This window comes from Grampus griseus, assembly GCF_964374135.1.
Source record: "Grampus griseus genome assembly, chromosome: 11".
In the NCBI taxonomy this organism is placed as follows: domain Eukaryota; kingdom Metazoa; phylum Chordata; class Mammalia; order Artiodactyla; family Delphinidae; genus Grampus; species Grampus griseus.
Genome location: NC_139005.1, coordinates 7,746,063 through 7,757,873, shown reverse-complemented (window position 1 = coordinate 7,757,873; position 11,811 = coordinate 7,746,063). Strand labels below are relative to the sequence as shown.

The 11,811-nt window shown below is 40.5% G+C and overlaps 1 protein-coding gene across 1 annotated transcript in view; it reads left to right on the top strand.

Annotated features, from left to right (window-relative positions):
• Positions 1 to 809: 809 nt before the first annotated feature.
• CLEC1A (C-type lectin domain family 1 member A) overlaps positions 810 to 11,811 on the top strand; it is a gene marked incomplete at both ends in the record, with an annotated part of 22,245 nt that continues 11,243 nt past the window's right edge. The window contains 4 exon segments of the mRNA XM_082665228.1: positions 810 to 897; positions 1,015 to 1,200; positions 9,480 to 9,578; positions 11,018 to 11,194. Of these exon segments, the coding sequence (XP_082521354.1) occupies positions 810 to 897; positions 1,015 to 1,200; positions 9,480 to 9,578; positions 11,018 to 11,194 (550 nt within the window).

Below are 11,811 nucleotides of genomic sequence, written 5' to 3'. Positions count from 1 at the left end.
GAGTATGCAACCTTTTTGTAAGAATGGAAATGCAAACAGCAGGAATAGGGGTTACAAAGAAGGATCTTAGAGGCAAACACCTGAAAATAGTTATCTTACCCTATGTGTCTAATATTTGTTTCCATCTGGTGATAATGCAAGTATTTAGAGGAATGTCACTCTAGAAGTCTAATTATCTGTTAGAAAAACAGATCTGATATCATTTTGCTGTTAAAAATAACAGCAACAACTACTCTGGGAATTTTTTGGCAATGCAGAAGATTCAGATTCAACTTAATATTGGGGCACAGCTATGACTAGAAAATATTAATGTTTTCTTTAGAATTAATAAAAATAAATGAGACACATTCACTTATTGTCTAGTTTTCAATTTTTGATATAAAATTTATGTTTGTGTTAAAAAATGCCAAATAATTCAGAGGATAGAAAGTAAAAACGAAAGACAACACCCTCAGACCTCCCTTTCCCTAAATTTATGCTTGGGGTCATGTTATGCCAGGCATGTTGCAAAGTACTGAGGCTACAATGTCAAATATGACATGATCCCTGCATATGAGGAAACTTAAAGTCTAATACAACCGTCAACTGAGCAGCAAGTGTGATACAGTGCCGTGATGGGGCATGAGCTCGGTATAAGGGAGAGCTTGGTCACTTCTGTCTGGTAGGGGTAGAGATCAGGAAAGGTTTGAGAGAGGGAGTGACCGTTGAGTGGACTTGACTTTAAGATGTTCCCCATGACATGGGAGAAGAAGTGGGAGGTTTAAGTGGCTGCAGGCACTACAGGCAGGCAGACACATGAGAGGAGAGCCATGGCAATCTTATGTAACTGTTTTTCAGAGGATGTTAACAAATATGTTATGGTGAGGGGCAGAGTTGGAGGGAGAATGTTGACAGGAGGTAAGTCTGGAAAGTTACGGAAGACATTATGTCATACGGAGGTAGTTTGATTCTATTCAGTAGGTGAAATGAGTGAGATTTAAACAGGGAATAACATGATCAATTTTGTGTTTTTAGAAGAACATCTAGGCTGCATGAGGAGTATGAAACTGGATGAGCTAATACCCAGATTTTGCACTAGTCTAAGGATGAGAGGAGAAAAACCTGAACTGAAGTGGTGTGGAAGTGGGGAGGAAGAATCAGATATGAAAGATACTGAGCTGGGAGAGTTTAAAGAATTGGTGACTGGTTACAAGGGGGAAGGCAAGGAGAGGGAGAGCATAGGTGGAGTAGGTTCCATCTGACGACATGTAGATGGTGCTACCATGAAGTGAGCTAGAAACTACGAGAGGAATAGGAAAGATGATGGATTCAGTTTAAGTTTGAGATGCTTGTAAGAGAAGGCACATGCAATTGGAGTTGCCCTAAGGCACTTGTATATACAGCATGTGGGTCGGAGGTAAGGATTCTGAACTGCCTATACAGGTGAGAATTGTAGGCATTTAGGTAGGAATTAAACTTTCTGAGTGAGATCACTGAGGAATGTAAAATGAAAATGAAACAAAACAAGACAAAACACCGGAGAAGAGTGCCAAAGAGAGAATCTTAGGGAATACAATTGAGAGGGAGGCTAAGAAAGAGACTCCAGTAGGAGCTGCTAAGGATGAGTGGTAAAGAGTGATGATGTAGAACAGGAGAGAGGAAGCTAAGATGCAATAACTTCAAGAGAAATGGACAAGTCAATGGTAATGAACAGTGAATTTTAAAAATAATAAACAGTCGGGCTTCCCTGGTGGCGCAGTGGTTGAGAGTCCGCCTGCCGATGCAGGGGACACAGGTTCATGCCCCGGTCTGGGGGGATCCCACATGCCACGGAGCAGCTGGGCCCATGAGCCATGGCCGCTGGGCCTGTGTGTCCCGAGCCTGTGCTCCTCAACGGGAGAGGCCACGACAGTGAGAGGCCCGCGTACCGCAAAAAAAAAAATAATAATAATAATAAAAATAGTAAACAGTCAATACGGCAGAGAGTACAAGTACGAGGAAGGCAAAAACCAGCTTACTGTTTTAGAAACAAGAAGGAAAATAGATTATTATATAGCACAGGGAACTCTACTCAATACTCTGCAATGGCCTATATGGGAAAAAGAATCTAAAAAAAGAGTGGGTATATGTATATATAAAACTGATTCACTTTGCCGTATACCTGAAACTAACACAACATTGTAAATCAACTGGACTCCAAAAAAAATTTCAAAAAAAAGTCATGGCATAAATCTCATCTACTTGATTCAACAAATCTTTAATTCATGCCTACTAAATATTAAGCATCACGGTAGCACTGGGGAGACTGTTTTTAGGTGCTTGGAGAAGTGGAAGGAATAATCTGAATCACTAATTAGAAGAACGTCATGCACGGCTATTGAACATATGTAGGAGGCCACAAGCAAAGCAGAATGCAAAGAAGAATGAATCAGTTACTGACCATGTTTAGTCATGTGGGTATTTTTGGACGAGGTGACATTTGACCTAGTCTGTAAGCCTGAGTCCAGGTTTTCCAGGTAGAGCAACTCAGGCACTGGGTAACCTTTCCAGAGTGAGGAACACACGTGCAAAGATAAGAGCACAGAGGTAAGTACTAGCTTGCTGCCGTGTACTCCTGGGTGAAAGAAGGAAGACGAGAGTACAGAGGGAAGAGATGAGGTATTGCTTCTGGACTGGAATTTAGATCAGGATAAGATCATTTTGGGAAACACCAGCAGAATCAGACAGGATGGCAAGGTAGACTGTCGGTCTGAGGAATGGGTAGTCCTCAAAGAAGGGGTGGATGAGGGGATTTGGGGCAGCTGTGGCTAAAAAGTAGGATGAGAGTCTACCATGGAGGGTTTTACAGCACGCTGAGGGGTGCTCATGCTCCCTTCTCCTTAAGGGAGAGAGTAAATGTAGTAAGCTCGCCTTGCTGGTAGAGTGGAGAATGTATGATTTAAAATGACTGTTACGAACATATTCACAATATAGAAGTGAAAAGTTGCAAGTGGTAAAATGCTAGTGTTTCTGTAATTCCATACGGAACTGCCATATCCAGGCAAATATTAATGTGGGGTTTGTTGGGAGGGTTGGAAAATGATTTTAAACAAGGGCTCCGGGGACTTCCCTGGTGGCGCAGTGGTTAAGAATCTGCCTGCCAAAGCAGGGGACACAGGTTCGAGCCCTGGTCCGGGAAGATCCCGCATGCCATGGAGCAGCTAAGCCCGTGCGCCACAACTACTGAGCCTGTGCTCTAGAGCCCGCAAGCCACAACTAGTGAAGCCCGCGCTCTGCAAGAGAAGCCACCGCAATGAGAAGACCGTGCACCACACAAGGAGTAGTCCCCGCTCGCTGCAACTAGAGAAAAACCGTGGGCAGCAGTGAAGACACAATGCAGCCAAAAATAAAATTAATTAATTAATTAATTAATTTTTTTAAAAAAACAATCAGCTCTGGAATGAGAGTGCTCGGATAGAATGTCTGGCTCCATCATTTACTAGCTGTGCAACCCAAAGCAAATTAAGCAGCTCCTGGGCACTGCAGTTTTCGTATCCAAATAAAGGTTAAAAATAGTGCCTTCTTGGGCTTCCCTGGTGGCGCAGTGGTTGAGAGTCCGCCTGCCGATGCAGGGGACGCCGGTTCGTGCCCCGGTCCGGGAAGATCCCACATGCCGCAGAGCGGCTGGGCCCGTGAGCCATGGCCGCTGAGCCAGCGCGTCCGGAGCCTGTGCTCCGCAGCGGGAGAGGCCGCAGCAGTGAGAGGCCCGCGTACCGCAAAAAAAAAAGTGCCTTCTTGGTTGCTTCTGGTTTCCAGGCAGCCCACTCTCATCCTTTCTTGGGAGCGTACTTTCCCTTTGCTTAATTTAAACTTAATTAAACTTAATTAAAGTAGCAGTTTACTACTTAAAACGCTCCATGCCTCTCATCTGAATTCTTTCCCTGGAGAGGACAAGAACCAAGGAAATTGCTGTTCCGCAGTGTCTTTCACAGAGCAGAAATTTTAAATTTTAATGAAGTTCAGCTTATCGACTATTTCTTTCATGGATCACGCCATTGGTGTTGCATCTAGAAAATCATCACCAGTACTTCCAGTGGAATAAAACAGAATGGAAGCTTGCCACTTGTGACAACATGGATAGCCCTTGAGGACATTATGGAAGAATTGTCACCTGGGGAATGCCCATGAGTCTCAACCCACCGAGTTAAACTAGTTCAAGGGCTTCCTGGTACAACAGCTGCTCTAAACCTTGGCTCTCCAAGAGGGGGGAGCAGTCACCACAGTGTCCGCTACAATTCCAAACAAAAGCAGAGCAAAAGTAACGTCAGTTACCAGCAACAAAAACACCTCAAACTACCTGGTACTTTCATTATCCTGGGCAGCTTTATTCTCGGTAAATGTACCTTTGCTGGACTTTTCATTTATTAAAATGGCTTCCAAAATTTCAAAAAAAAAAAAAAATAGAGCCCTCTTGAATAATTATTGGGAGATTCAAATGAAATACTACAACATATATAACACACTCAGTAAGTACTATTATCAGTTGCTGTGTGTCCTTGGGTAAGGCAACTAAGCTCCCTAGGTCTCAGTTGCCTACCTATAACATTGGGATTATAATAGCATCTACCTCATAAGATATTTGTAAAGATCGATGAGATAATTCATATACAGCTTGTATCTCAGTAACTCAAGGAATGTTAGCAATTATCATTAATAGTAATGTTATTTTTGAATTATGTTTCAGAAACAAAACCCCTTGACGGGATAAACAATGGACTCATGTAAATTTTGCTCAAAAGGAGAAGGAAAAATACAATTGGCTTTCTAATTGCTGTGAATTAGAAACTCGATATTCTAGAAATAGCTTATATGTTTTTAGAAGTATAGTCTGTTGAAATTATAGGAGGAGTAACGCTCATCTACTTTGAGAATGAAAATAGCAAATATTTGAAATCAATTCATAAGAGAAAGGAAACATGCATTTTCACGAACACTGAAAACTATGCTCAAACCACAGAACCTCCAACCTTTTCCCATGAGGTTTACTGTGCACCCCATGCTAGGATTAAGGAAACAAAGTTGCTAAAAAGACAATATTTAACATTTAAAAATATATCCAAAAGTCAGATATATAATCAGCAATGTCTCCTGATTGAAAACTGTTGTCAGTCATCTAAAGGATGAGGCAAGTCACTTCTGAAATATTATATACCTTGTCACCTGTTTAGCCCCATGTCTCTGTGAGGCTGGTTCACAGGAAGGGTACAAACTGATGTGCTGTGGCTCACAGGGAAAGGTACAAACTGAGGTGCTAAGCGTGACAATTTAACCCTGGCTCTGCCACTAGTTTGCAACGTGGCTTTGTGCAAATTATTTAAATTCTTTGTGTCTTTTCAAGCTTTTACGATCCTTTCTATTTCAGAGGCATATTAATAGCCTACATTTGGTAATGTTTGTTTCATTTCTTAGAAGGCCTGGGAGTGGAGGTGTACAAAGTGTTCCTTCTGATGCCTGATGAAGGGCAGCTGGTCAAGTATGACAACTCTCTTCGTCCACAAAGTTTCGCATGACTACAAAGGGATTTATATTCAAAACTTGACCTTAGCCCTGTAGCGTTTTATAGTATAGTTATAGTAAGAGGATACAGGAAAGGGGTGTTTTTTTCTATGTATATCTTATTATTCCTAGGGATCTTTGTATCATTCCTTGGCCCGTCCACACCTTTTTCTAAACATGCCTCGAGACAGCATAGGGGTTCTCTTCCAAAAACTAAAACCACAAGAGAGCCAAGCCAAACTGAATCACCTCCCAGGCAGCTTATTTTTTCTTATTTTAGGGTGGGAGTGGTCCCTAGAGAGAGACCTCATTATGATCAGGGCACTTGGAATAAAACTCAGGAACGGTAAACCCACAGTCAGAAAAGAAAATACCTAGAGGAAAATACAGCTTCAAAGAAAAGGAAAAAATAAAACTTTCAACACTATATAGCCTCTCCATCATGGAAGCCTGGTTTCCTAGGAAAGGATCACACCTGCTGTAGAAACTCCCTAGGGTTGTGTTTCTCTGGGTCTTTAGTTAAAGCAGGAGGGCTTGTGAATATTGAAGCAGGGAGGGAAGGAGACAGGGAGCAAGGAAGAGGTAGAGAGAGGAGAGTCCGGGTAAAGACATTTCCAAATGATCAGGGAAAGATAACTCCTTAGAAGGGAACTTTTAAAACTTTGTGTCCTTTAGCAGAGATACACTACACTTCTTTCTTATTATGTCCTAGAGGCAGCCTTAGGAAGGATCATGTATTTATTCTTTGCATGGATATAATTATTATTAAATAATGTTCTAATCCCTAAATTCCATCCCCTCATTTCACAGTAAGGATTTAAGTCCGCCCTTGTTGATCCTTTGGGCAGAAAATCAACATCTCCCTTGCCCCAAATATTATACAAGGAAAAGTAGGTTTCTGGAGGTATAAATGAGTTGGTTGATTTACATAGTTCTTCTTCTCCTTTACTTTCTTCTTATTTCTAATTTTGGCTGGGGAATTGTTAATCATAAAAAAGGGACAGGATCTTTTAAAATTTTATGCCTTTGAGATGTGTATTAATATGAATAGGCTTCAGCAGGAAGAGCCAAGTATATAACAGATATTTATACATACTAAACACATTCATTCATTCCATTTTAACTGAACTTATTTCAACTGATGTTCTAGGTGCCGGAACTGATGTTCTAGTGACTAAACAGACAATAGTCTTTTCCAAGAAGGAGCTTATTTTCTCCTGGAGTAAGACAGACATAACCCCCCTTCCCTCAAATAAGTAAGATATAGAGTATATTTGATGGTAATAACAGATGATGGAGAAAATAAAGCTACCATGGTGGTGGGCCTACATATGTACTTTCCTCTGGAGTCTAGAAACATCCACCTGTTTAATTTTCTTGGGCTATATAGAACTTTAAAGAGACGTAGGGTTTTGGAGAGGATGTCTAGCTTAAGCTATATTCTGCTCTATGATCTTATTCTTTTATGTTCTGCTGATTTGAGATATTCTTAAGGACAATGCTGTGAGAAGCTAGCAATTTCCAGAAAAATTTAGGCCAAATCAGATAAGCCAGCTAATGGAAGGATAGGGGAGAAAGCAGATCTCTATTATATCTGTTTATGATTCAGAATCTCACATAAGTCAGTGTATAGCAACCAGTTTGGCCAGGAATTTAGCTGAGTCGGCCCTGTGCTGACAGAAATATTGCTGAAAAGTCAATAGATTTTTTTAAAAAATCAACCTGTAAAGTTTAATTTTCGATTACCTCACTAGGTTATTTTAGATGACCTCACTAGGTGATGGGCTTACTCTTGACCCAGCAGAGCTTCTGCAATCACCACAAAGCTCTGTGCCTCTGTAAAAATTACATAGTTAGGTAATATTAATTTTTCATAATTTCATTCTTCATTCATTCACCCGTTCAAATATGTATTCAGCCCTTATATGCCAGACACTATTTTCAGTACTGGAAATACACTGTGAACAAGATAGACAAGATCATTGTTTCAATGGAATGTACATTCAAGGGGAGGTGATAGACAGAAACAAAGAAAAACCATGGAAATATCACTTAATAATCTTATTTTTAAAAAGCATACATAATGCGGTGATGTGCTAGAAATGGACTTCCAAGGACATCTTCCAACGATGCGCCATTTAAGTGGAAAGCTGGGTAACGGGAAGTAGGCTAGCAATAACCCATCTGAGGACTCATTAATGCAAGGGTATAGGAAGAGCTAATGCAAAGGTACCAAGACATGGACACACTTGTTTAGATCAAGGATAAACGGAAGCCCACTGTGACTACAGCATTTGAGTGAGAGAAGAATAGTTCAGAAATGGATGACAAACCTAAGTAGGGCCCAGGTGAAAAAGATTCTTGTAGAATTTTATTCTAAGTACAATAAAACTACAGGCAGTTTTTAAATCACAACGTACCATAATAAAATGTCCACTTTAAAAAAAGAGCCATCTGGGTCTTAGGAAAAGTGATGGAGATTTTATTCTAAAAATAATGCACACTATTGAAAGTTTTTATGAAGGATATGGTTATAAAGTGAAAATAAGATTCACATTTTAGGGGCTTCCCTGGTGGCACAGTGGTTGAGAGTCCGCCTGCCGATGCAGGGGACACGGGTTCGTGCCCCGGTCCGGGAAGATCCCACATGCTGTGGACCGGCTGGGCCCGTGAACCATGGCTGCTGAGCCTGCGCGTCCGGAGCCTGACGCGTCCGGAGCCTGCGCGTCCGGAGCCTGTGCTCCGCAACGGGAAAGGCCGCAACAGTGAGAGGCCCGCGTACCGCAAAAAAATAAAAAGATTCACATTTTAAAATATATCAATGTCTGTATCCTGATTTTTACTTATTTTCCCTGTTAGATTGTAAGTCTCAGAGGATAGTGATCATATTTTCTATTTCTATACTATCTTTGCTAGTTATCATTGCCCATTTGGAAATAATGTTTGGCACAAATTTCTGTACCTGAAATTTATCACACGGAGGACTTTGCTAAAGAGGAAATGAATTTCTGTGTCTTTAATCTTTCTGTTTTCGAACCAGACTTGAATTCCCAATGAAGTGAAACTCACAGGTCACGAAGAGACCAGGGTTTGTTTGAGAGTTTTACTGTCCCTTTATTTTAATCACAATGCTAGAGGATACCTGCAGCTGATTGAGGGTCTTCCTGATCAGATATTGTGGGCTATTCAGATTGATAGTTGACCTCACTAGGTGATGGGCTTACTCTTGACCCAGCAGAGCCTCTGCAGTCACCACAACGCAAACCCGTGGGGCGTGGGCAAAGGAAGGATGCTGGCTACAGTTTTTTTTTTCTTTTTTTACTTAACAGGTACAAAGTTGAGATCACTTAGATCCATCCTTGAGAAACTGATGATCGTGTTGCTTTTATAATCTATTTTTGGAGCTATAAAATCAAATGAATGAGCAAACAAAATCCTTACAAGAGAGAGACTTTTGACAAAGAAATCCCCCAAAAGAAACAGTAAAACAATCCTTTCTCATTACTGATAGGCAATTTGCTTTTTCAGAAGAACCATATGGGAGGGGGGGCGTTTTGCAAAGCGTAACAACAAATTAATTCCGCCTCTTCTCTGACGATGTGAAAAATTGTTCTTTGTTAAGGCATTTTCGTGAGAGTCTCTTTCAACTCTAATTTTGACAGAAAGGTTATACAAATAGCCGTATGGAGATGATGGTAATGCATAACTTGATTCAGTGCGAAGTAGGACTGGGTGGATGGGGAGGGTAGGAGTGGGTGGGGCTTGTGAAGGAAGCCAGCCGTGGTAAGTGAGGCTTGGCGTGGAGCCTTGTGACAGTGTTTCCTAGGACAGAGGGAATGTTATCTAGCCCCTGAAGACGGTTGTCCTGTACATTTTGCTCCTTTCTGGAACCAACTCCTCTCACTAGCTTGCTGCTGACATAGATCCAAGAGGAAGAAAAGTGTCTTTTCTTTTGTCCCCTGCAGAGCCCCGGCGTCCCTCTTCCGCTTGGCGTCCAGTGGCCCTGATCCTGCTGACTCTGTGTTTGGTGCTGCTCATTAGCCTGGCAGCTCTGGGGCTTGTGTGTAAGTCTGCACTCTGACTTGGGGGAAGATCCTGGTTCCAAGGTTTGTCTAGGATGAGAAATACTTGTTATGATATTCTTTTCTTTTTTTTTTTTTACTTTGATTCTGGAGCCTGTGAATAAGTCCTTATTGAAATGCAACTCTGTAAATGATGTACCTTATTCTAATGCAACTCTGTAAATCACGAGCATAGTGGAAGAAACATTAAAATACAACAGTCACTTACCAGCTAGACTTTTACATTCTGAGATAAGAAGGTTTTTGTTCTTTGTTTATATATCGATATTGTTGTTTGTTTATATATCAATATTTAACATCAGCAGTTTTTAATGAATGCATACTTCAGCCCTCTTCCAAGCCACAAAAGACGACAGCGGCTGTGGTTTTTGCTTTTAGCATTCACGGCTCAGTGGGCTAATCAGAGGAAAAGATTTCATTTATATCCCACCCCCTCAATATACGGAGAATAGACCAGGTCTTAATCACTGTAATATTTTTCAAAAAGTCCAGGAAGTTATAGAATCATTTTGCAAAGACTCATGAAAATCAAATAAGGAAGAATTCACGTATAAAGTCTTTAAATTTCAAACTAGTAAGGACAGAGTAAAAAACTTAAAAAGGAAGCGAGTAAATGGGTTTCATCAGATGGGACCCTACAGCAATATGTCCTGAACAGTTGAAGAAGGTGGTTCAAGGTAAAAGAGCACATAGAAAAGCAGGTTCAAATGTCAAAATTGGATTTTTTTATAGGACATTTTAGAACTTGTTTGTAATCTTAAATTTTAAAATTAAAAAAAAAATGTATCTTAGTGTTTCTACCCTGGCTCCCAAATTTTTACTTCATTTTGATATAACTGTTCGTTTGCATAAACCATTCTTTTTAGTGGTATAAAGCGACTCTCATGATTCATGAAGAATTTTTTTTTACTTAGATTTAGAAACCTGGAGTTTAAAGCTAAGTGTTGAAATTTTCTAGCCAAGTGACGTTGAGAAAGTTACCTATTCTCACTGAACCCAATTGCAAAGCTTTAAAAATATAGAAACAATAACATGACTCTTTCAGTGACTGAATGGGATAACAATATATGGTACATTGTCAATATACCGATCAATAGATAAATGGATTTATGATTTTAGGTTGAGTAACGGTTTGACAGTGTACACAGAAAGATTTATTGAGCCGTAAATATGGTTAAGGAATTTATCCCTGAAGTCAGGAATTGTCATTATGACTCCATATTTTCAGATAGGGAAACAGAAATCAATTTGCCCAAGGCAATACAATTTATTATGTACTATAGTCCAAACCTGGGTGTAGGCAATGCTCTTAGAGCCTGGGATCTTAAATAACATACTGTTGCCGTCTTCCCCAGATGTAGAAAATAGAAATAGAAGTGAAGAATATAAGGTGTCCAGTCTGACTTGGTAAATTGGGTTAGTTTTTCAGTTCTACCAGCTCTCCAACACTCAGCAAGAAAACATTTCTCAAAAGGAAGAAAGGCTGGGGAATCTCTCCCGACAGCTTCAATCTCTCCAGACTCAGAAAAGGAAGCTTGCAGAGACTCTGCATCACGTGGCTGAAAAACTCTGCCGTGAGCTCTATAACAAAACAGGAGGTGAGTCCTGATCGTTGAGCTCCCCTTTGGGAGCTATACGGAGCGCTATACAGCGCTATACGGAGAATCAGTCCGTGTAGCGCTGATTCTCCCATCAATGTACCTGGGAACCATGTATTATTCAACTAGTTGTCTGGCAAACTTAGTAAAGAGTTCGGACGTCCAGATCGTCCCCAGTTATTGGGATCACGTAGTTCAGCTGTGTCTGTGTTACAGAACGTGAAGGGATTCAGCAAATTCAGACATTTAGAATAATAAATACAATTAACTTCAATTAATCAGAATAACACTACAAGTAAATAAAATACAGGTTTTTTTCTCAACTGACCTTGGCACCTAAATACCTAAGAGTAGGATACATTTCCTAATGTATTCACAAATCCTTCCTCATGAAGAAGTTAATGAACTCATAACTATAGTTTCTGGATTTTAAGAATCATATAGGAATCGAGTTAAAAAGACAGATAAATGGAATCAGGCTCTAGTTATTTTAATGTAGTATGACTTGTCTGGGTACCAAAAATCTGCATTTTATTAAGGACCACCTATGATGACAATGCCAATTTTGTTTGTTTGTTTTTGCGGTACGCGGGCCTCTCACTGCTGTGGCCTCTCCC